Here is a 26,898-nt window from a genome sequence, read left to right on the forward strand (position 1 = left end):
TATGTCTCAATGCAATTCAATTTTTTTTTCTTCAGATTCCAACCCCAGCCAAGTATTATATGTCATGTAACATATTTATGTCTTTGTCAAGTATGATTTTTTTTTTTTTTTTTTTTCATATTTATTCTGATTCCAATTGTACATGCACTTCAGACAATATAATTTCTACTTTTAAAATCTTAAGTAACTGCCTCATGCAACACAAACACTTATTTGGTTAAAATAATTTTTATGGTACTTGTAAACACAACTTTTGTGCAACCTTGATTATTATAATGTATGACTCACATTAGGCACAACTCACGAAAAACACCTTATCTTTGTACCGACTGAAAATAATTTCCACGCCATTTTAAAGTATTGTACATCAGTGATTTTTGACTTTAGCTTGTTCTCCATGTGCTCATGTTTAAATCTGTGATGTATATTCTTGAGATTTTTGTTTGACTACCAGCATAAAATTGCAATGACATATAACTACAAAATTGTTTAAAATCAATCTTCCTCGTAGAGTCTGGGATTAATTTTTTTTAAATCTAAACCTTAAAAATCATTTCAAGTTGTTGCATATATTTCTTGCTTTATCCACTCTGTCGTTATTGGGATATTTTAGGTAAAATAATTTATCGAAAGTAATGCACACACTGGCGGGCGAGTGGGAAACACGGTGTGAGGCAGGGAAGAGAAGAAGACAGGCAGACGGCAGACACTGGGCTCTGCCTGAACCTGATGATGACAGGGAAGAGTTCAGAGGTTTTAATTTAAATTGCGAAAATTCCACAATGAAACCGTTTGGTAGAAAAAAAAAAGTATTACGATAATATCTTACCAAATATTCTGTAGAATTTTGTACCTTACAAATAAAATACAATATTTAACTCACTCCAAGAAGAAACTCATTTTCATCAATTTATTAAAACACATATTACAAATTTTAATTATAGTTTTATCTTTTAGCCCTAGTCATTGTGCAGCAGAACTTATATAATTTTTTTTTTTCTTTCAAAAGTGAACAGTAAGTGAAATAAGTTTAATACTCACGTAATTTATCACTCAATGTTTTCCATAAAATAATATTTTCTGTGGGCAGTACAACAACTGCAAACTCTAGGAGATTGTCTATCTTTATGTGTCTGTTATTGAGGTTTCTTATGACATAGGTACATTGTAATCAGCAATGGCATATGTCCAAAATTACATGTTATATCCATTAAAACTGTTTCCCGTTAGTACAGTCTCTACCCCAAGACCACCAAAATAATCTTGAAAAGTTATTTTACACAGTCATGTCAAAAATATTTTTAAGTTTACTTCTAAAGATTACATATAAATGGACAGTGTTATTAATTTTTCTTGTTAGTCGCAGAAATAGAAATACGATTTACCTACACATGAATGACGGAGCTAGAGAATCATGTTTATGAATGTTTTTGTTTAGTTTTTAAGTTTTAGGATGTTCTTTCATAAAGAGTCTAGCATAATTCATCTGATCGCTAAAGCAGTTGTAAGGAACGCAGTGTGTGACGTACTGCGGCAGTGCTACGGCTACATGGACTCCAGGCTTGCTTTCTAAGTGCGTGACATCATCAAGAGTACCTAGTCTGTCACTCCACTCAGCAGCCTGCTATTTTACAGCTATGCAGTACCTTTCTGCTTGTTTTTACAGTTAGCTTCTTAGTCTTCCGTCTCACTTACGGACAGCACACATCACATTACAGCAGTTTGTCAATTATAATTGAGCTAGTTTAATAAGTGATTTCTTAACACCTGCAGTTTTTTCTCAGAGAGGAAATCATCGACACAAATCTTCTCTTGCCTGAAATAGTTTCAGAACCCTATCATAAGAGTGGATGCATTATAAAAATTAATTTAACTGTATAATAGTTTTAAAACCAATATTTTTTAAGAGTAAAAAAAAACCTGACGTGTAAGATAAGAAACACGAAAAATGTATTGAATATTTTTTACTACAGTGAAAGGATATGTGGTTTTATAACAATGTACGTTATTAAATATATGACATGATTTTCTTTCATTTTTTCCCAATATGTGATAGGTATGCATTGATAAATTGTTCACTTACACCATAATTTATTAAAGTATAGGTATTTGAAATAATGCAGGTTTTTTTATATAGTTCAAAAATCTGGTAGTTAAGTAGTCTCAAAGACTCAAATACAGTTGCAGTAAAATGTCAGATTTTTCGAGGTTACTTTAAAAAATTCAGGTTTGGAATTTTGAAAGTGGTAAGTAATATAAGCCTTTTTTTAATTTTTTGTTATTAAAGATTATGTGCCCCACATATTATCACTCTTACATTTAGTAAATTGTGAGATACTAATTTACTCTACACACCACACAACACCTTTAAATTCCTGAAGTATGCAAACTTTGCTAAATGGTAGGGGTGGATTTCAGAAATGATAAAAAAGAGTTGCTGTTATTTCTAGCCACTATCTTGTCCCCCACATAGTAAAATTTCCTTTTTTTATTATTATTTCTAAATCTCAATTATATTCTACATATTTTTGCCCTCTTAGGGGAGAATGTAAGGCAATGAAAAATTTTATATTGAATTGTCTTTTGTTATTCATACTAATTAGCTTCAGAACTATACTTTATTTATTATAAACTCAATTTTACTCTTTAGCAATCAAATTTTGAAAAAAAATTTAACAAATGCAGCATGTAAATTTATTTAAATATTTTTCATACCTACTTAGTTTATCTACTGCTCTGGTAGAAATGATTTTTCACTTCATTAAACTAAAGTTAGCCTGTTCACACCTTTTAGGGGTAGAATTTCAGAAAATGGTGAAATGAAGTGTAGATAATTATTGTATGGTTAATATTTGCCACCACTATTCTAACTTTTGCTTGTTTAGTTTTGGGGCTAAAATTAATTATTGTAACAACATATTTATTACCGCTTTATTCCCTTTAGAGGTGGAATTTCATGACATAAAGTCTAGTGTAAGTTAAAGAAAGGGCTTACAAATAAACAAATTTTCTTTAAAAAACATTAAGTACTTTATAAGCGATGCCGAAACAAACAGCAGATATTTTTTTAAAATTGTCTTATTTAATTTTTTATTACAACTGTACATAAAGAAAAAGGGAGTTTCTTAATTTTGTTTCATGATTTCATGTTAAGTACAGATATATTTCTCCAAGCAAATTTATTACTAATGTTGAATAATAGGATGCAACGCACCTCTGGGAATTTTATAATCTCCTAACGTAATATCAATCACTCTGGTCTGGTACAAACAGTAATATATGAAACAAATAAAATTTTAAAAATTTCCAATATTCTCAGGTTTCAGCACTGACCAGTAATAACACTCCAGAGCTTTTTGAAACGACCGATAAAAGCAAAAATAGTAGTTAACTTTTAATTGAATCATTTAAAAATCATTAATATTTCCCGTGCATATCAAACAGGTGGTGGCCAAGTCCAAGGAAAACACGGTAAGTGTGTAAAGTATTTTTTTTTTCCTTCGCGAAATAATGGTTACTCCATTTTGGTTAGACGCCCAAAAAAATATTTGCATTGAAGAACATTTTTAAAATTACTTTTGCTATGAAAGTGACTGTTATTAATTTTGGAGATTCTAATTCACGCTTAATAATCACTAGCACACGTTATGAAGCACTATTTCTGCAATGTTTTGGGACCAGAGATGAGTGTCTGTATTTAAAACTAAATAAATTAATAACACAAAACAATGCCACATGTCGCAATTTTTAGACCAAAAAAACTCTGCCAAGCGTTCCAGAACGAATGATAAAAGTAAATACAGTAACGTAATTTTTGTTGTTTTGTATGCTCAATGCATATCAATATCGGAAGATGCCCGGCGTAAAGAACGCTTCTTGAGCGAGCCTTTTCATGGTGTAGTATTAGGAGATTATGAGCACAGAGGAGGTGTTCATCTTTTACACCGATTTTGCCACCTCCTTGCGTCTTATAATCTCCTGGTATTATGCTGAAAGAAAACTGCTATTGGCAATAAGGAAATGTGTTTGAAATACTAGGCGATTAGGACCGCAGAGGAGGTATCAGAATTAATTAAATGAAAAATATTGCCATACGTTAAAATGCCACAACTCCTTATCTGTTCTTTGTTGGTCTAATTATTATTTTTGAGTGAATTTTATTAAAAATATATAATAATTATAAATTTGTTATTCCACTCATAAATAAGGGGAAAACGGGTTTGTTACCTTATAAAACTTTTGAAAATTACTTCCTGAGTTGTGTAAAAGGGCAAATTTAATTTTTATATAAGACAGGTAGTGTATTTCTTAACATCTAGCACAATAATAGAATATAAAATGAAGAACACAAATATTTATGTGAAATCTCAGTGAATGTTTTGAAATTTGACCAAAATGTGTGTGTGTGGGGAAGGGGGGGGGGGGGAGGAGAATTAGATAGAGTAAGATTAACTTTATAACAAAATTTCAAATTCTGAATTTGTTTACTCAACAATATTAAACAAAGATAAATTCCTTTACTGGTAAATACCATTCAATTAAATATGACAATCAATTGGAAAACTCCATTTCCAAATTCACGTGTATAAAATACATTGGGCTCATTCTATTATATTTTCATAAATAGTACATAGTCATAAATAATATATAGTCTACTTCCTGAAGAACCATTGCCCTAATTATTAAATATATCACTTTTTATGCACATTCTATTCTTTCTCATTATTTTGCATTACAAAGATCAAAATTAGAATACAGCTCAATTATTTGGAATAACAATGTGTCCAATAGTAACAAAATAGAAAGACTTAAAAGTAAAATAATCAAACTAATATATTTCAAATTTTAGACTGCAGAGCCTACATTTTTATTCAAAATTGTTATAGCTCCAAAATTAAATGTAATTATGCTCTTGACAATAGTGGTCTGAGAATTCTTCAATTAATAGTTGTTTATTAATATATACCTTATGCACAGCCCATAATAACAATGACATTATTTACAGACTCACTTCAACAAATCTGGTATGGAAATATATTTGAAATCTAAGAATATTACGGTACTAGTTCAACACTTATTAGCAAGTAAATTATTACCTACCTACAGTGGCGTAGCCAAGATTTGTATATGGGGGGTGTTAAGAAGCATGCCCTCCCCTTCCCCTCCCGTATTAAAGCGGGGGTCCTCCACCGGGAAAATTTGGATTTTAAGGTGTAAAATAGTGCTATTTTAGCAGTTTTCGGTACTTAAATTTAAATATTGTAATGGTAAAAAAATTATTTAATTTGTTTGAGTGATGAATAAGAAATTAATTAAAGATTCGGTGGTAAGGGGGAGGAGGGTTTGAACCCCTAATACACCCCCCCCCCCCCCTTCCTGGCTACGTCCCTGCCTACCTATAGATTTACTGTTAAGGCATTTGTTTTTCTGTCAAGTTTACTCATTATGTAGTATCTGTAACATGCAATAATAATTAAATTTTTTGAAACTATGTATTCAGTTAGTAAAATTTTCACTTGTCCTTGCTTGTTTCGGACTAATAATATACTTTAACTTTCAATTGCTTATATTCCTATATTTTTTACAATTAGGTATATTAAATGTGAATTTATTGTAACTTAAGATTTTTCACGTGTTTATTGTCCTGGGATCTATGTATCCTTATATTCTTGTTTTTCGTGTTTGTATCTGTAATGATCACTGCTCTGCTAATGTTGTTGGCTAGTTGCAGATGCGTGTTCGCCTGCTCTTGAAGCCAACGACGAGGGGTATCCACGTTGTCTTTGTCTATGTCGGGCCCACCCCAAACAGTCGACTGTTCATGGACATATAACAAATATATCAATAAAATCAAGTGGTTTGTAAGAAACTAAAGAAAACAAAAAAAAATAATAATAACCAAGTGTAATTTTATTAATGTTTCGAAATTAAACCACAAATGCTCTCTACCATTTTCTAGGGTTTCACCTCTAAAAGAAGTAAATAAAACTAGGGATCACTAACTCACATAAAATATTATCTACCAACTATGTTACTGCTGTTGAAAGGCTCACTTTCTGTTGAGCCGCATAAGAGTTCGGAAGTACTCACCTTTATGTATTTATATAGTTATTAAACATACCAATTTCCAAAGTATCACCACTCCAAAATGATATGGAAAAATAAAATACACGTAGATAAGCATTTATTAAAAAAAAAATTTGAATAGTAATGCAAATGAAATGATTATTAAAACATCATATGCTGTAGGCTATCACTTTTACGGTCCACGTCGTTGAAGTGTTGTTATCATTGTAAAAGAATTTTAATGACTTTTTCATATGGAACAGTTTCTAATTATTCCATTATGTTGAATTAAAACTCTTGTTACAAAATTCATCAAAATCGGTTCTAAAGAAATAATGGAGTAACTAACATTTAAAATTAATATATATTATCTCAGCATATATTTTGAATTACTATCATTATTAACACATTGCCTTACTATTATTGAATCGATTTGCATAAATTTTAAAACAGGTAATAGCCCATACATTTACTAAATTAACACAGAGGCTATGTATCATTACATAATTCACCCTTAAGAGGTTGAAAAGTAGGTAGGTTCCAGAAGCGTACGCAGAATATCATTTCGGGGAGAGGAAGAAGGTAGAACCAATTTTCCTGCAGTATACTTTCAGATTCTTTTCATTTGTTGGTGCGAATAATAATAGATTTTTGAAGTGAAAACTTCTTTGCTGAGGTGGTAACAATTTTCAAGTGTTAACAAAAATGAAATCACATGAGGGAATATAGCTAAGTACATGGGAAGGAGGGGGAAATGCTAGAGGAGACGGCAGGGAAAGGTAGATACGATGCAGCATTCTTGCGCTCTAGCGCACTTTCATGTGCGCGGTTGTTTCTTGGGGGTGGACGCCGCTCTAGTTATCCCCACTCCAGGGCCGTTGGTGCTGGCGGTGATCGCTGGAGCAGCCTTGAGCGGGCTCCACGTGGCGGCGTGCGGCTCAGGTTGAACCCTGCCGTGCTGCAGGGATAGGCGGGTCTGCGCCTGACTTGCTGGCATCTAGTGAGGGAGTGTTGGGGCAGAGGGCAACACAGCGGGGTTTGAGCTCTTATTGTTGTGCACCGAGCCACGGGCCATATTCGCAAGAACATATTGTTGTTTCAAGTACTATGTATTAATTTTAATAACTTGTGTAAATCAATATTGTTAAACAGTGTTATGTGAGTATTGTTTTAGCTGTGTATGGTGAGTACCGTTTTCTGCTTGTATGATAGTTTTCACGTTTAGTTGGGCCACAAATTATTTTTTGAAAAAATAAATCACACACCGTATTATAGTTACAAGCCCACGAGTGTGTAAATATGACAAGTTACACTAAGAGGCATGGATATTTCTCATTGGAGTGTAGCTGTGGGCGACTGTGGCTCGACAAAGTAGCATTGAGCTAGGTCCTATTCGTATGCCATGCAAGATACCTTCCTCAGACTGCCCACATCCATTTGGACTAAGTTAGGCTGAATAAACTTCCTAAGTATCAGCAAGCTTCAAGTTTAAGAATTATTTAAAATCAAAGTTTGTTTTAAATGTACAAGAAAATATTTTTAGTTTTTCTTTTTTTAATTCAAAGAACATACAATTTATTAAATTGTGTTGAAAAGCATCATTTCATTTGAGATCATACCTGCATCTTTACTATTCTCAATTATATCATCTTTTGTTCTACTAAAAAATATTATCAATGTATACTAATAAGAAAAAAGTTTCACTTGTCCACGTACACTAGATGTGTTTGGTTCTATAAATAGAATGTTTCATCAAATCTAGTGGAAGTTAAGAAATTCAAACAGAGTTATGTTCTATGTCTTATCTATTTTCTCAAAATATGACTACAAAGTAGGTGAAAAGTTTACATCAGAAAATTATACTTCCACTAATTCGGGAGTTGAAATGATGGGCATGAAAAATATACACGCAACTACTACCAAATGTTTCTTACCACTTTCTGAAGGTTAAGCTAATGTTAAATAATATTTAATGAATAATGAACACATGAACCCACAGAATCTTAAAACTCTTTTTACAGTTTTTTGAAATTACATCCTTTGGAGAAAAATGAGGTACTTTTTTTTATATAAATTATTCATGTAAAGAATCCTACTACCTGCGAAGGTAAGAAACTGAATTGCATGAACATAATGTTACATAGTGATTTTTTTTTAAATTCAAATGCTGAGATGGTGAAATGAGGGTATGTTGTAGCTTCTAAATAGTCATAATTCTAAAGATAATTGATTAGTAAGTTACTTATGAGTTATAGTAGCACATTCTACTAGAGCTAACATAAACATTTAGATTTTTATGTTTGTTACTTAATTACATTTTGACTAATGAACCAATTTTCACAAATTTGCTGAATTGTGGAAAAATTCTCTGCTTAAAAAACAGTGTGCTTATCATCCAGTAAAAAACACATTTACTTACGAAATTGCCATTAAAATTCATTCCTAGAGAACTTAACAACTGCCACAATAGTGAATGTGACAACTAAGTTTTAAAACTAAATCCATAAAAAATTGTAGCATTAACAAGCAAATAAACTGGTTCCTTGCACTAGGCATCAGAATGTCCATGTATATTCACAAGAAGGCCCATAGCGAATATTGTATATGCAATAAAAAATGTACACATAAAATACATTATTGGTATCAGGTATTTAAATAATTACTATTGGATTTTCTCTATCTTCACGGATGAGTTTTATAATTTTTTTTTAAAGAATTCAGTAGTTTTTAGTCTCAAGATCTGCAATAATTTTGACTTAATCATTAATCTAAATCTATGGTACGTTAAATATTGTTAAAATCTAGGCATACATAATTATACAACTAAGTACAGATTACATATTTATAACACTTATTGCAGTATAGATTTCAGATAAGGTTGAAAACTAATTGTATCACAGTCAAGCATTTTTTTCACACAACATAATTAACAAATCAAATAGTGAAATATTAAATGCATTGATAAAAAAAATGTGAGATTTAATGTAAAAAAATATCAAACTTTTTAAATAACTTTGAAATTAAAAATTTGGTATGTCTAGATTATGTTTCCACTAAATATGTGAAGTATTAATATTTTTCATAAGACATTAACCAGTCCTGGAAGGATCTGATGATTCAAAATTGGCACAAGGGACTTTGCAGTCATAGATTTAGTTTTAAGAAACTGGAGGTCCAATATCATAATTTTCGTTACTACCTGCAACCAAACAGCGATACAACACATTAACTCGCCATTCGATTCAGTACATCATCACGACAAGCTACAGAAGGGAAGACATATTTGCGTGTTTGACGTGACTCTTGATAGCCCCCAGCCGACGACACACGCCTCCCTACCAGGGGCGTAACCGGGGGGGGGTTAAGGGGTTAACCCCCCCCCCCCACCATCACCAAATCTTTAATTAATTTCTTATTCATCAAACAAACTTCATATTAAAATTAATATTTTTTTTACCATTACAATATTTAAATTTAAGTACCGTAAACTGCTAAAATAGCACTATTGTACACCTTAATATCCAAATTTTCCCGGGGGGGGGGCCTGACCACCTGCTTCAATATGGGGGGGGGCATGCTTCTTAACACCCCACCATACACAAATCCTGGCTACGCCACTGCTCCCTACTCGGAAAGGGTGTTGCTGGCCGTAGCAAGCATGTGCCTCGTTCGTTACGCGCACCCTTGATGGACCAGTATTTACATGTTACAGCACTTACTTCAGCGAACGCTGAAAATGTGACAAGTATATTTGATAGAGTAGATTCAAACTGTAATAACTCACATGTTACATATTAATCACTTTCCTCTTGTGAAGTATTTTCAATTTGGTTCTATAAAATTAAAATTATTCTTGTACAACCATCGAAAGGAATACCCTAAAATCAAAGTATATTGTTTTTAAATGATTTAAGAAGTGTTCTTAATTTGACTAGTTATCCGTCTGGAATGGAAAAAAATTACTAATGAGGTTAGTCTTTATTACCTCACTATGAGGATAAGGAATTAAATTAGTTTTCAGTATGTAAATTATCAAGAAAAAATAGCTTATCCGGAGTCTTAAAACCATGATTTTAAGGAACTACTTTAATACCAATTCTAATAGACAAATAATTGAAAGATACTAAAAAATACAATTTCTTTAGCTAAGTAAATATATCCAGGCTATGTGGCCAATAAAAAAAATTATCATACTGACATAGCATGGCCGTTATTCAGTAGATACTGCATCCGTTGAACCGCTCTAGTGATTCAACAAAACTACATAACGTTTTACTATAATTATTGCATTTTCAGAATACATTTTGTGGGGAAGTGTTAAATGCTTATCATATAGGATCAAATATAGTTTGTTTGTGGCAAACATTTTTAAGACAGTAAACTTTTGGAATGTTACGAACGTATAGTTGACTTTACTTCACCTTTGGACAAATTTTTTACAGGTTAAAACTTTAATTCCTGGACTAATAATACTTTTTTTGCAGAATTTACACATTGAATTATAAAAGTGGTCATGCAGTTGAGCAGCAAACTTTTCGAAAGAGACGTCGCAATATTAGTGATTAGCGGTAACAAATTGACTAAATAAAAACTTTTATTCAAGTTAACAAATTTTCCTGACTATTACATTCAGGTTCACAAAATAGGAACCAAAAAAAAAAGTACCTTTCTCCCTCCCTTACAGCGATTAGGGTTGAGTGGTTGGAGTAAGTGTCAAAACTTTCCCAACCCTCCTTTTCACACCTCTCGCTGTCCCCTGCCTTGCTGCCTTCTGTACGAATACCACCAAAAAGGCAGAGCAGAAACATTTTCACTTAAGGTTCTTAATGCTCTCACACCCTTGTTAAATTCTATTTCCATCATAGCTAGTATTATTTGAAGGCCGTTTCTGAAATAAAACACAATATTTCCCTTGCATTTTTTGCTATGTAACAATATATTGAATACACATTCACGTAGTGTGATGTGTGTAAAACATCGCACAAGTGGTAACTCAAACTTACGCCACTTTTCGTGTTTCCTCTTCTAATTCACATTTTAAAAAAATTTAAATTGGAGAAAAAAATTTTCCCAGACAACTTCTATTCACACATGATAAAAAAAAATCTTATTTACACTAAATGTTTTTTTAACTAAATAGTTTAGGCAAACAAAGATTATGACCTTACAATTTTACGTACATCAGCATACATTTACTTGTTAAAATATCTCTATGTACATTGTGTAGGTTCTGCCCTGTTTATGCCAAATGATAGAGTTGATGTACTGCTTTTGTTTTGTAGCTACCATGTGTGTTAATGACATTTTTTTGGCTGAATTTTATGTGTGTAATAAGATAATCACATGAATATTAATATAATTGAGGATCCTCTTTCAGGAAAAAAAAAACTAATTTTTTTCATGACATGCTTCCCAAACATTCTCTAAAAAGGCACTGTGATACTTTAAGATAATATTTTAATGAGATAGGATAGGTATATTTTACAAATACTATATCATCTTAAAAATGGTAAATTGGTTAGCTATATTCAAAAATACTTAATAGTGGGGAGTTGGTTAGGTTAGCTACATTTAAAATAGAATGGACAGTTGATTAGGTAACTAACTCTCACTATTTTATAGTATTTTCAATAGAACTACCTAACCATCACACAATTTCACAGTAATTTTATGTAGCACCCTAACTTAACTTATCAAACAACTTCAAGTACTTTTAGTATTGCTTACCTAACCTCAATTTTAAGTACCGAAACACCTCACCGAAAATGCTTGGGTAACTGCAAGTGAAAGAAAGCATTTAAGAATATCTTAATTTTTTTCCCCAGGAAAAGACCATGTATTAATTACCAAAAATCCTTCAGTTTCAATTCACAGGGTACAAAATACAAATATTAAGGGAATTAAAGGAACAAAAATGAATACTACTTGATAAATTTTTGACCTGTGTTAGTATCTGTTTTTAGTTTCAGTTGAACATTAATACCAAATTTGCCAATATGAAATCAACACAGAGAAGATTGGAATGGCATAAAAATTGTTTTCGCTACATGCAACATATAAGTAGAGAACAAAAAAAGGTATATGTGGAGTGCATAACCCTTCTGGGAAATTAGAAATAAATACTCAAGTGGCAGATGGGTTACATTAAGACAATTACAAAAATTATACATAACATTTCCATAATACCTCAGACTACAGTTTTTAATTTCATTACTTCCCACACTGACCCATATTTTTTTTTTCAAAACTCAAAATTTCAATCTATTTCACTAAAAGTTTTTTTTAAACTATGCAATTGCAAAATAGTAATTAAATGAGCTCATTTACATATTAAAAAAAAATTTATTGGCTGGCTTTGTTAACTGCAGCCAGGTAAACTGAACTTTCATCATTTTTTACCTACTTTTTCATACTCCCAATACATTCAATGAAAATGGATACTATTAATAATTTTTTTCAGTTTGAAATACCCCAAATAGTCTCTCTCGAATTGTTTCTCAATTTATTCAGCTACTGTTTTAAGAGACAGTATTAAAATAACTTTTAATGCCAAGCAGTTTTCACGTTTCTGAACACAAAAGTCCCCTTAAAATATCTCAACTGATTATGTATATGTATTATTTTTGTAGGAATTTATATTAGTGTATATATATAAACAAAAATAGAATTTCAACTTTTCAAAGCATCACAAATCACATTTTATAAGTTTGTGGCCACTAAATTTTCAGGTGTCTAGGATACAGTAAGGGTATGCAAGCGATATCGCAATGGTAGGAGGGAGGAGAGGATCAAATGGGGGGGGGGGGGGGGGGTACAGTGCTCATCAAGAGAAACCTGATGCTACATGCTTCCAAATGAATTTTCATCCAATTTTCCTCCCAATTGTTTTTACAGTTCCTTGAAAATAAATCACAATTGAAAGGTGGTCGTAATAAATGGGATCATAACGGGGTTTTACTGTACTTTCAATAAAACACAAGTTTTCCTAGTTTATAACATCAGGTTTTTTTTTTTGTAAATTCAGTTTTTTTAAGCGTTGCTGTGTATTAAGAGTAAAAATTATATTTCAAAATACAACTTAATCACAAGTCTTAGAATTCATAACTAAGTGATTGCAAATAAAGCTTTTATAAAATCTTGTCTACAGGCAACTGTGCCAAACGACTAATTCAAGTATGCCTATATAAGATGATCCACTGTATGCCAAACATATGGCATTTCTACAAAGCTAATCTTGGCAGTAGATCTGTATTTTCTGGATCACTCACACACTGCAGTTAAATTGTGCAATTCCACTGCTTTGTATTGTGTACACAACATACAAGCAATTACACACACACATCAAAAAGAAACTAATGTCAAATTGGAAGGTTTATTCTTATCGACCTCATACAATACTTCAAGAATATGTAGTTTAAAATATTTAAAAACGTGAAGTAATTTATACAGATGCTTTAAATCACAACATGAGTTGTCCCAATCTCGAAACCTCAACTCAATTGTAAGTATTATTGGTGAACTCTGGGACAAACCAACTCCTCAGCAAACAAAACAAAAAATTATATTTATACACAAGTATATTACTGGATAATGAAACACTTTCTTTAAAACATTTCAGTAATTACGATGTACAACTTAAACACATTATATACATACTGTGCTCTACTGTTTTGGACCAACCACTTTTTAAACAAACCCGGGGTTACAGGCAATTGCACGGAGCAAAGCAAACGGAACACTAGTATCAACCACAGCCAGTCGGTCGCTGATCAATTTCAAGCGAGGAAACAAAGTTATGTATGGAAAGAAAACTTTGCAGCACAAACCTGTTTACAAATCTGATCGCAAGGTTTCGATAAAAAAAAATTATTAATGAACAGGGATCAATAAGTCATGTTTATTCAATAAAACAAGGAGACACTGAAAATCCACTTCCTACTTAATGATTTTAATTGCACTTTGCCCTCCAACACATGAACTGTTTTAAAAAAAAATTTCACGCTGGGAATGGCCCAATCTAAAAGAAAAAAGATAGTAACTTAGTGCAATTCAAAGTCTTCCACAAATAAAGAGCATAGTATGGACAGCATGTATTATCTCAATATAAACTACATATGTGCTCATTACTTGTAATTACAATATAATTAGTACAATAGGTAAAATTTTCACCAGGAATTACTACCATGCAACCAAACTTGCAACACTGAATAAGCAACAAGAAATTTTACCGAGTGACAAACGCTAGCGAAACCAAAAATTCTTCCAGTTTCCCAGTCCTGTGAATACACATGGTCAAAACTGTAACGAACCAAAAAAATAGTTAACTCATGAGGTAAGAACACCAACTTAATAGCAACAACACACTGACAAGCCACGACCGACGCCGGCAGAACCCGCCAGAGTTCGGCGGAGCAAGGTTCCGCAGCTCGTAGTTCACGGCACATGGTAACACCACGACAACCCACACGCACGCACAAGCATTCCCAAACACAAAAAACAATTATACTACACCTATGTAACTTTCCAACAAAAATTATATTCATATGCAACTTGAAAACAAGGAAGCAGTATCTACCTGGCAACTCAACCTTCCCATTAACGTAATCACAAGACTTTTAGAATTTGACACACAACTCTTCAACGTTCTGCCAACCCTCCGAAGTCTTCTCGTGGAATATCTGGACAAAGCACTTCATCGCGACATGTTACTGTGGTGGCTAACCTAAAAAATAACAAAGCAAGGATAAGTTTAAATCATTATTGTTTTAATTACCCATGAACTTTCAGTTCAGTTTTGTTAACCACTCGCTAGTCTTGCATTTTTTTTTGCACAAGTTCTGGAGGGGAGGGGGAAGCAAAACTCTAATTTTTAAATGGCCAAGAGAAACTGTGGCGGTTGTTCTGTAACCAGAAGAACGATGGCACATTTGAAAATGAGAGCTGCCAGCGTACAATGGGGCGGTTCAAATCTTCTGTATCTTCTCGCCAACCACGACGGGGTTATTGCGGCGTATTTCTTGCGCTCCCAGCTCTCTGTAGTCGAACGTGCACTCGTGTTTGTCGCTGTATCGGTGGACTGCGCAGAACAGGCCTCCGCATCTGCACTCGAAACCTGCGCACCAGTTAGACCACAGCATCAGTTACACACCTCCATGAGACATGAGACATGTACGTGCACTCATGATATCACACCATATGAAACCCCGTCTGCTGTAGTCCAAGTTATATCCAATATTATTATTTAAAAAAAAAAAAAAACTTTTGCTTTGTTAAACTTGATAAAACAAAATACTTAATAAGTGATTTCAGAAATTAAATAAAATTTAAAACTAGTTTCACAGCTTACATGAATTAAGCACAAAAACCAAACGGTTATCACTATTGAAATACACCCTCCGTTTTAAAATGCCGTAATTAAAATAGGCAATGAAGCGACATGCCATTAAATGTAAGCTATTTTATTCATGTTGATTTGTGCTATTGTATTTAATACCCCACAAAGCACTGTAGCGAAGGGTGGAAGTTATACACATAGTAATTGGAGACTAAATGAACATCTTTGCTATTATGCCTATACAGAAATTAGTAGCAGTACCAAGAACGAATAGTCGCAAAGAAGCAGACTGAATTTTTTACACACAGTTTGTCAATTTAGGTCGATAGTCATTTCCACCAACTTAGAGATTACCCTAGATCTATGGTTCATACTTCAATACATTAATAAAAATTTATCACTTTAAAAGCCTCTTAAGAATTGTAATGAAATCATATACATATATCTTAATATTTTTACCCCTTAGTTGACAATAAAGTAACTATCAAAAAATTAAACTTATGATAACAAACACAAAAAGTATTTTAGTCTATGCATGCATTCATTTATGGTTTATGTGAAACCAACAATGTGTGAACATTGCTTGCTGGCAAAATGCAAAACAAAATAATTAAAAAAAAAAAAAAAAATATCATGAAATCACGCAACTGGAACTGAACATTTTTAAAGTAAGTTTTATAAACCATTGTAACTTAAAAGCTTTATGACAATGAAAATCATACTGAGGACATTTTAAGGGCATTGAAGATTCGTATGAACCAGGAGCTAAATTGTCTTTTGAACACTGCTCAGTCAGGTTTATGTGCAACCAACTATTCTCCCATCAGCAGCAGCAGAGGGATATGAGAACCACACTGCCTCATCACTACGGCAGATAGCTTGTGCAGCACTCGACTGTCGAGACAATGTGCACGCCAGACTTGCCTCCTCCCATCTTCACGGTGCACACGCCGCAACTAATCATTTTGCAACGGCCCTGCTGCAAGATAGATTTAGAAATTTCTGTGCCAACTCCAGACCTGCCAACTTGTGAAGTTGCTTATCAGTAAGATTTTAAAATTTTCCGAAAAGTGCGTAAATAGGTCGCGGCATTTCATGTCAGTTATACACACCAGTTGTTCACCATAAATAAGTGGGAAACATGTGTTATACACATAATTACACAAAAACATCACGTATCATGCAAATGAATGCTATTCTCCGTAATTTAAACAAACAAGATGAAAAATAATCTTCAAAACTTCATTTTCTTAAGCTGAACATAAAATTCACTTTTTCTTTTAAAAATTCTTGAAAACCAATTTACCTACCAATCTTTTGGATGATGTTTGTTATTTTTCCCCCCTGAATTTTGCCACACTCAAGTTAAAATTATGCCACTGCAAACACTTGTAAAACCTTAACAAAATATGTCACCACGAGGGGATAAAGTTTGGAACAAGAATCTGTGAAAGGCAAAATGGCCCAGTTTGCAAACAGTCAACAATATTAGAAACTGCATCTAAAGCCATTTCATTAACAATGGCATTTGTCTTAGTTCTACCACAGCTATATTGCTTAGCCACATCACACTTAGCAAACATTTTTCTAAGCAGTGGGCCAACATGATCTGCAACACTGAAGGGTATGTTGCGTTCCACTATTAAACCAGTGAACAAACACTCAGCCTGAATAACCTCATTTTCAACAGTATGTAAGGGTTATATCTTTTTATTTTCCTGTTGGTATTTGAAATTACTTACATGTTTCGCACACTTGATATGGATAGTGATATCATTTTTGCCCCCATGAGAAATATTAATATCACAGCGACAGACAGAACAAAACGCATGCTTCTCACCTTTCTCAGACTTCAGGATAGATACATGAAAACTGTGTAGAGTATGCCGATCTAAACATTTGATCGTATTGTTTTTTTTATCACACATTTTATACCTTTTGTTGGCACATAAGTACTATATTTATGCAACAAAAAAGAAAAATAATCGACGCCTTGACTCAAACAACTTTATTTCATTCTTGCTTCACTACACAACGAAATGTATGTGAAACTCAAAATACACTCCCAAACATAGCTCATAGCTATATCGTAAATATTTTGCTTTAACTGAACCACTATAGTTTTTAATTGATGTAAACCAAACCACTATTTGTTATCAAACACAACACTACACGCGTGGACATAACCTGCAATCTCGCACACGACGGGCCCATCTACAACAGTCCGAACCTGTGGCCTCTGGGCGGTCCGTGTCCTTATCCCATAGATAAAGGTTACTATCTTAAAGTGAATGAATGACGTCACATTGTCGCATATACAACTGTCCAGTATACAATTACGATGTCTGATGTCTTTCACTACAGCGCAGTACTGTGGAAGCGCGGCAAAAAATATCGCCGGGTCAGTGCAAATATATGGTATTCTGTACTGTAAACTACAGTACATGTACCACAAAATGTGGTTAAAACAATCTTGCAGCACGTTGAAATCGGTACTTCCTTTCTTCTTGCCATAAAAACCGTTACAAAACTGTGGTACTGTACGTGACATTTACGGCACTGTTCTAACAAAAATACGGTACAAAAACTGTACATATGGTATTCACCGATGCAAGTACACTATTCTATGGCACGAGATTGAAAACGCTAGCCCGTGAGTCAATGTAGAATTTCAGGCCAGCAGAAAAGTAATGCGTAAAATTAATGCCGCTCCCCGTAAAAACGTAAGAATTGCAATTACCCGTACAAATTACGGCAGAATCGTACAAGTTGGCAGGTCTGCAACTCTATCAAGATTTTCGTTGCTTCCATAAACAGTTTAGAATAGAATTGCATGAGGATTGAAGTTTAATTTTTGATAATCAAATACAGATTATTATTGTAGGGAAAGAATTTAGTTCGAAGCGCCATTGGCCATCGAGAATTCCCAGTGTTGAAGCTTCCTCATACTGAGCAACTTGTTCATGGAAAGATTTAAGGCAACCCTATCAGTAAAACATGCTAGTATTATTAGGCATACCAACCCCTCTTCACTTATGTACATACTGTTCGTACTGTCATTCGTAAAACGTGAGGCAAATAGTCATGTTGGTGTCCACGGTTACCTGTGAGTCCAACCTTCTTGCGGCAAGTAGCACAGCGGTTCTTCTTCTTCTTGGTCTCCTTGTCGGAGTCCTTCGAGTCAAAGCTGTCGTCTGCCTCCCCGCTGCTGGCCGAGCTCTCGGCGCCGGCCGCCGCGGAGGCCCCATCGAGGTCCGCGTTCTTCTGCGGCACAGCAAAGCACGCACTCACCTCGCTGGGCGTCCCCGAGGGCAGGCTCATCGGCTGAACATGCTTCCCCGAGCTTTCACAGTCGGCTAGCTTCTACTTTAGAAAACAAAGTAGCCTACCAAGTTTCAATGTAACAAAATAGTTTGTGTCGAGACCACCCACTTAAAGAGGCCACTCCAGTGTTTCAGGGGCACTACGCAATCCGCGTTAACCTCATAAGATTCAATGCTATTTTCATTTTGCTTATAACTTATTAACTAATATAGATTTAGAAATGATGCTTGCTTGATATGTAAGACAACGATGCTTTTATCAAAGCCCCTTTCTTCAAAAACGTGCATAAATTATGGTTCAAATCTAGACAATACACTTATGCATATTAGTAAATATTAGTATAAAACCATAATTTATGCACATTTTTGAAGAAAGGGGCTTTGATAAGAGCATCGTTGTCTTACATATCAAGCAAGCATCATTTCGAAATCTCAATTAGTTAATAAGTTATAAGCAGAATGAAAATAGCATTGAATCTTAAGAGGTTAATGCGGGTTGCGTAGTGCCCCTGAAACACTGGAGTGGCCTCTTAATACCTCACATGAATCTGTCAAAAAATGCATTCACTCATGACGCGACTACGACAGCGAACTTCTTGACGAAGGCAAAAGCAGAAAATTTCTATCACTAATTATATATTTTCCATTTGGCAAAATAGGCGGTTTTTTTTTTTTAAATTTTTAACTGAATACAGCGAAAGTACATCTAAGAAACTTCTGTCACCCTGCCAGAACACCACCTCTGTTGACCTTGTCGGGTGTTGCTAGCTCATCCCGGCCGCCACTGGACATGACTGGAATTCAGACATCGGTCGAGACTGTCGTCTCCAGGCAACAAGCACAACAATCAACACTCGCTTGTGCGTCATCGAAGAACCACTTTACAACACTAGCTCGGGCAGAGAGGAAACAGTGGACTTGGAGAGATTTAGCAGTCCAAAAAATATTGCACCACAAGACCACAACCAGAAATTAACGTAATTATTCCATCTATATTAAATATAATATATATTAGTATTTAATAACATAATCCAGCAACCTTCCTAACATAAAATTTAAACATATCTTTTGATCTGTTACCAACTGTACTGGTTAAATTTTCAAAGGCCACCATTTTGTCAACACTGAAAAAACCTGTTTTACAGTGCTTCAGCTATACAAGTTCCAAATATGGAATAAAATAACATGATGCCTGCGATTTTTTTTTAACTGCAAGTGGGCTGTGCAGACATGAACTGCAGGACACTTAACATCACACATATTTATGAATAAAGTATGTCTTAACTTACTACCATTAAAAATGTGTTACAAAATCTACTAGCCCAAAAAACTAAACACATTTCCGCATAATGCAAAGTAAAATTTTTATGTACTTGATGTAAGCAACCCCAAAGAAAGTGTGTGGTATTTGTTTATAAACTGATACTGCTGATATAACCAATGTTCTGTCTGTTAATTACACAAAAGTAAAATCTGTTATAAGAATTACAATTTTATTGTTATCCTAATTATTAACATATTTAGTTCTATAATATGTTCAGTAAGAGAAATATATAACTGCATATAAAAAATTTGTACATAAGGGGAAAATGTGCTAATTCTAGTTTTTTTAATGCTGCACCAATTCAACAGTCTTGATATCAACCGGGCATGCGCCCCAGAAGAAGCCCGGTCAGCCTCCGCCACCTTCCCCCTCACCCCCGTCCCACTTCCCGTACTGGCGGCCGCGTCTTGAGTACGTAGTCGGGTGGTTGTGTTTGAATAGCGCGCCACGGTCGTCTAGAGGGCACTGTAGCAGCAGTGCACCACACCCCTTTAACTAGAGATAAACACTGTAATTCTCTTTTTGCTTTTTTTTCCCCCCCAAGTGGCGTGTGACGGCAGATCGGCCGGGAGTGTTTTATGTACTTTAAGTAATTAATATTTAGTTAAGGCATAAACAACGAAAAGACGTACTGAACATGCATGAGGCGAACCTAAGTCCGCCGAAGCCGGACCGGTTAACATTAACTAATAAAAAATTGTTGTAATTTTAGTTAGTTTTTATCATGCATTAGGTGTAATATAATTCTGTAGCTTCCTGTGGCACGTAATCGTAAATAGGTATAACGGTAATTGGTTTGGCGCGAAGACGCCATGTTAGGCGAGCAGAGCCCTGAGCTCAGCCCAGTCCTTCGCCAGCACCGACCGAGAGCAGACGCATCAGCACCCCGGGGACCTCACCGCTTGCCTGCACTGCTAAGTAATTCTGTTAAATCTTAAATCATATTAAATCTTTCGTTCGTAATTCCTCAGGGCTTCTCTCGGTCTGGGGGACTGTTTAAATAATTGTATGAGTGACCATTATGGTCCTTTTTGTGCTAATTACCTAATTGTAGAGTGTGACCACGTGGTCAGGTCGCACCACGTGAACCGATTCGTGCCGCAGGCTTTGTGTGATATAATCAAAGGTGTAGGCGAAGTAGCAACTAATAAACCAGGGCATACAATTTTATTTGTATTTGTTTATTTCAACATCCTGAGTGTGACGGCGTGTGGGACGCCGAAAGAGCCCACTGCGTAGATGAAGAGCGTACCCGACGCTGAGAGTGGACCAGTGGCGAGTACTAGGATTGACTTTAGGGGGGTTAAAATCACGCCTCATATGGGCGACGTCACGGCCCTGAAATAAGAGTCTCTCCCGGGTCTGTGCCCCTTGCATGCTGGGGCCTACAAATTAATCTCAGTACATGTATCGACGCGAACCCCCGCTTAGCATAAGGACAGTTAGGCCGCGGCCATGTCAGTCTTGTTTCAAAGATGATAATACCACAAACAACTTTTCTTACATGCTTCCACCACCTACAATCGCTCAAACTGAACAAGTCCTCATTTCTGTGGTTGGTGGACTGTTAGGGGCCCCACCTACCCGGGAACACACGTGGCGTGCAGAGCTCATCAGGAAAAAAATAAGTGATTTTAAAACTGCTTAAGATATCAAAAGACCTGTGTTTACTAAAAGTAATTAACAATACACTGAGTGCACATGAGTAGTTTTTTGTTTGAAATGTATTTTTAAAAGGGTGAAATTGGCTAAAATAAAAATTTTAAGAAAAATTTTTAGGCATTAAACACACAGTAGATTTTCTTGAAAGCACTAAAGGGACTTTGCATTACACCTTAATCTTCCATTCCATGCCAAATCCCACGGTAGCCCCACGCACTCATCCCAGACAACTAGAGCTGCACAACTCACGTCTTTGCTGGAGTCCGGCAGCATGGCGGCCGTTATGACAGGGATGGTGGGGTGTGCGGTGTCGACGGCCACCGCGAAGCCCGCGGCTGCGGCGGCGGCCGCGGTGGCGCTACTGCTGGGGGAGGGCGTGGAGGCCGACGAAGGGGGCTGCTGCTTCTTCTTCAAGGCCTCCTTGTAGCACAGCGAGCACAGACCGTCCGTGGCCGGAGAACCGTAGAATCCGCAGCCCGAGCGACACATTGCCTGCATGGGGTTAGACTCTCGTTCCATCGCTGACGTGTCTGCAGTGCCGAGTGATGCCAAGACACTGCCTGGGACACGTTACCTGCAACACCGTGACCCCAACAACTCAGTCGCGACAAACTTGCAAGTACTCTGTGGGCTTGATGACGGCAGGAACATTAGCCAAAACCCAAAACTATATCCAGCCTTACCGCCAGCTCAAAGTATCAGAATCAGGAAAGAAAAAAATTAAAACCATAAAATGAACATACCACTCTAGATTTATTTCTTGTGAAAACATTGCACCTAGCTGCGTGTTAAAACAATGTAGCATCGTCTCTGTGTTTCGTGATAGGTCAAGTTTCATTGTCTGCGTTTTGCGATTGGTCAATTTGCTCTCTGGTACATGTCTATTGTCAGCACACGAACTACAGCAATTTTGTGATGAAAAAACTCGTCCAATTGGCCTAGTCGAACTGGCAGATGCTTCTCTTTCAAATAGTCACCAACTACCACTTTATTGCAATCTAGCAAGCACTCAAGATTGTTTCGCAAAAATTTAATTCTCCTAGTTACTTCTCTTAGCCAATTAATTATTACTTGATTTTTCTATTAAACCTACTACAAATTTCCATGGTATTTCCATCCTGATAACCTTATTCAGACGAATTACTAAACAATTATTACGTATTTTTAATATTAATAAGTATTGAAAAACAAAACATATAATTTGTTTCTACTAAGTTCTAATTATTTGCACCAGTAAAAAATTACAAAGCAATGCTCTCACAGTGGTCGTACTGAAACTTCGTAATTATATAAGTAAGAATGTTATGTACAATATATAAGCCTATATGTTAGTTTGCAAAAAGATTGTATTCCAAAAAAAAATTACAAAATGAACACAAAAATACTGTTATCAACATCAAACAGGTTTCAAAATCATAAGTTTTCAGTGTTCTACTTTTATAATAATAAAAATTTAAAGCAAAACTGCATTTAATAAATCAAGAAAATTTTTTATGCAGCCATTATGTTCCTGCATGACACTGCCTCTCGACTCGCAAATTGCATTTACGAGCAACATTACATGAATGAAAACACAAGAAAACGCTAATCATTTAAAATATATTTTTGACTTTAAAATAACATATACCATAAAAATGTATTTTCTAAAATTGCTTTAATAAGATTTTATCTCAATAAAAGAGATACATGAAATTGTTGGGCTACCTGTGTAATTCAATAAAAGAATTTTAAAAACCAACACTAAATTTCATTTTTAAACCAAAACATAGTAAACTTCTTTATGGTGACAGACACCACAAATATGATAAAGTGTAATCTTACTAGGTCCATACATAATTCAGGATGCGTGTACTACACAGAACATTCTAGTCTCAACATCAACATGGCAAATATGTCATTACCAACCTTACACTATGGACAGGGAAAACAAATGGACAGGGAAAACAAAAAATGAGGATGCAGGGTGGGAAACATTGGGAATAAAATTTCAAACCCAAATGGGTAATTCAGTATCAGATAAAACTTTTCCTTAAAAAAAATTATTAAACATGCAGTATCTGACGTTTTCCCATCAATCTCCAGAGATGCATTGTGTTACAAAATTTACTGGTTGTTTTCCACTTTTAATAGGGTGAAAGGTTGGTTAGGATAGTAAATATTGTAATTAATGTAGCTGACCAACCTTTCACGCCATTTTAAAAGTACTTAACCCAACCAACCATTCAGATGATTTCACAGAAGTACTTTTAACGTAGTTAACATTGTACCAACAGAAAAAATTCAAGAATATTTTTTTACAGAAAGAAAATAATATGTAATATAAACAATCCATGTATGCCATATTGTTAAGCCCCTTTCGTTGAGTATAGCCTAAAGAAGCATTTAGTAGTTTGGTTTGTTTTGTTTCATGTCATAACACATGCGTGTTACATTCTAAAATGAATCAACCAAGTTGACATAAGGGTACCAATAGTTAGACTTGAAAAATTCAAATCTGCATTTTTTTATTTCATATATTTAATAGTTTATATGAACTGGATCATCAAAACTTCAACCTCCAAATTTGTACTTCAGCAGATGTAGTAAAATATTGAAAATTAATTTGTCACTTTATATGAAACTTGTAGGAGTGATAATGGTCAAAATGCCACAAATACAACCTTTACAAGCAAAAAAACTATTTCCAAAATTGCCACCTTAAAAAAAAAACAGTCATAAATCAGCATACTGATAAACTCTGTAGTTTATCCCGCTTAGTTCCAATAAGCCCCTAGTTTCAAAATTTACCTATTGCAAGTACTTTTAAACATTTTCCTACTTTTCTTTAATAAGAAGCTAACTTTGAAAAAAGTACTGTTTGATTTTATTAAGTGTACAAACTTTTCACTTATTTAAATTTTAAATTCTTCACATTACAAATTTTTTTTATTAAAACTGCTTGCATTAATCAACTAATACCTAATTCTGGGTCCGGAAATGTGATAATGTATCTATGGCAGCGAGGAAGGGTTGTGATTGGCTACCAATAGAATACCGCATAATAGCCAGAAGTACTTCAGGTTGTCATGCTACTATTTGTTGAAAATAAGGTTAAGTGTTGACGAACACTTAGTTAAATAAAATGGTTACTGAAAACAAGGTTAGGTATTCAACTCACAGTTATATAAATGGTTACTGTTATTTTCCTTTGAAGAACTGCGTTGCTACAAGTCAGCTGCTTTAAAACTTAAGACCGTGACATTCATTGATACCGTTTCCGGTTCGCGAACTTCCTGGCTGAACACGGTGGCCAACGTGACACAAACGTAGCTACATCACTTCAATCATAAACAAGGACTCATTTTCATTAGTGTACAGAATTACTGAAGCACTTTTATACATATATATACAATATTAATGAAATATTCATGTAATGCATGCATACAAACAATTTAACTTATGTTTAAACCAAAGAATATAGATAACTTAATATGAAATATCAATGAATGAACCAACAACTTCCACACTCACTCACAAACTTACTTGCAGTCAACGCCTCCAATTTCGTAGAAGCAACTTATCCGCGGTCGGCGAAAACACAAAGAGCTTCACAACGCACTTTAGCTTCAAGGTACAAGCAATCAACAGCAGACCATCACGAAAACAAAATGGCTACCAGCCAGAGCAAACCTACTTACTGATCTCGCGTTTATTACACGGAAGATTCGCGTGCGACGATATAGGAAAACAGGGCGCAGTGGCGCAGTTTTGTGATAATGGGCACGCAAACAACCACGCACCCGCTCACCTCGCTTCACACTGCGTCACCGACTGACGAAGCAGATCGGGTAGGAGTGCTGCCAACTGCAGCTCCCTAGCAACCGCCTCGCATAGCAACAACGGCGCCCGCCCTCCTCTCTCCCCCCCCCCCCCCCCCCCCAAACTCAACCACACAAAAGCACTTCGTCATTCCAATAATTGTGTGGCCGACTGATTTCCTAAATTCACGAGATCAAGGAAACGTTGAACAAGGAACGCGGACCGTGAAACCCGTCGGGTCCCGTCAGGTTGGCAGCACAAAGCCGAGCACTGCGCATGAGCGTGGACCAGCTGACTACACGACGGTCGAATGACGTCACAATACCATTTTCCAGCGAACTGTGATGGGATTTTTGGTGATGAATTTGCAAATATCGAACAAAACATTTATTTTCTTAAAAAAAAATTATACGTATTACGTTTGTCCCGTGCTCTGAGCATTTACAAAGTAAATAACTAATTATTTGTTTTCGTGATGGAAGAAAGAGGATGCATTACACGCGAACAAAGCAAGTTAGAGCAAGCGTATAAGTTAAAAGGTCAAAAAGAGGCTTCTAGTAAAACAAACAATTACTGCTAGGTACAAAAGGGAGGAGGGGGGGAAAGGGGAAGAGGAAGCGCAGGACGCCGTCCGAATGCAAACTTCTGCATGCCGACGGCTGTGACGTCACGAAGAGTCCGTGACGCAGACAGGACGGAGTTATGACGTGGCTGTGACTGGGCGATATTCCGCAGAGCTGCACCACGTACAATTTGCATGGGATGGTGAACACACGCAGCCGGCGGGAAGGGAAAATAAAGCTCGGCTTCATCCCTAAACGTTGTTTGGTTGCATTTTCATTTCATCAATTATTCGCTACGTAAGCACTTGAAGTTAATTGTGTCGCCAAATACAAACCACGGGCTATTTTTAAAAAAAAAATAAAGTCGTAGTTAAACTCCTAGCTTCATTTTCTTTGGTCCCACAGCTGTGCGTTGTATACGATTTATTTTATTACGCCACGTTTTAAAAATATTTGCTTATGGCAAAAACTAAAAACTAAACATGGCGGGAAGCAGCCTGGAGGGTATTACCACCAATGAGTTCAAGTTTTCAGCACTTCAATAGAAAACGGGCCACAATTTATTTACAGCTTTCCATTTCCAAATATCAATGGGTAGCTTACCTAACACATTTCCTTATTAAAATTAAAATTTTACATTTTTACATTAAACTTTACGGCACAAACTTAAATTTTCTAGAAATTTTTTTTATGTGTCCAAGAACATTATTCACAAATTTTTTGCTTAGCTGCAAAGTTTTAGATATTTTATGTTTAAAAAAAACCTTCCTATAGGGTGTCCACATAATTATGTGATAAAATTTCCCCGACACAAATTTCAAAATTTTC

At 35.2% G+C, this 26,898-nt stretch overlaps 1 protein-coding gene across 6 annotated transcripts in view; it reads right to left on the reverse strand.

Moving 5' to 3' along the window:
* Positions 1 to 13,424: 13,424 nt before the first annotated feature.
* LOC134538189 (AN1-type zinc finger protein 6) overlaps positions 13,425 to 26,898 on the reverse strand; it is a 54,187-nt gene continuing 40,713 nt past the window's right edge. For 4 of the 6 annotated variants that reach the window (XM_063379262.1, XM_063379260.1, XM_063379259.1 and 1 more), the window contains 3 exons: positions 21,959 to 22,283; positions 18,505 to 18,664; positions 13,425 to 15,178 (listed from right to left, as the gene is read on the reverse strand). In XM_063379262.1, coding sequence (XP_063235332.1) covers positions 15,030 to 15,178; positions 18,505 to 18,664; positions 21,959 to 22,228 — 579 coding nt within the window. In that variant the 5' untranslated portion in view covers positions 22,229 to 22,283 and the 3' untranslated portion in view covers positions 13,425 to 15,029. Of the gene's footprint in view, positions 15,179 to 18,504; positions 18,665 to 21,958; positions 22,284 to 25,231; positions 25,814 to 26,898 lie in introns of those variants that run through there. The other 2 variants (XM_063379258.1, XM_063379261.1) reach the window with 2 other exon arrangements.

The sequence above is a fragment of the Bacillus rossius genome, chromosome 13 (assembly GCF_032445375.1).
Source record: "Bacillus rossius redtenbacheri isolate Brsri chromosome 13, Brsri_v3, whole genome shotgun sequence".
Lineage (NCBI taxonomy): Eukaryota > Metazoa > Arthropoda > Insecta > Phasmatodea > Bacillidae > Bacillus > Bacillus rossius.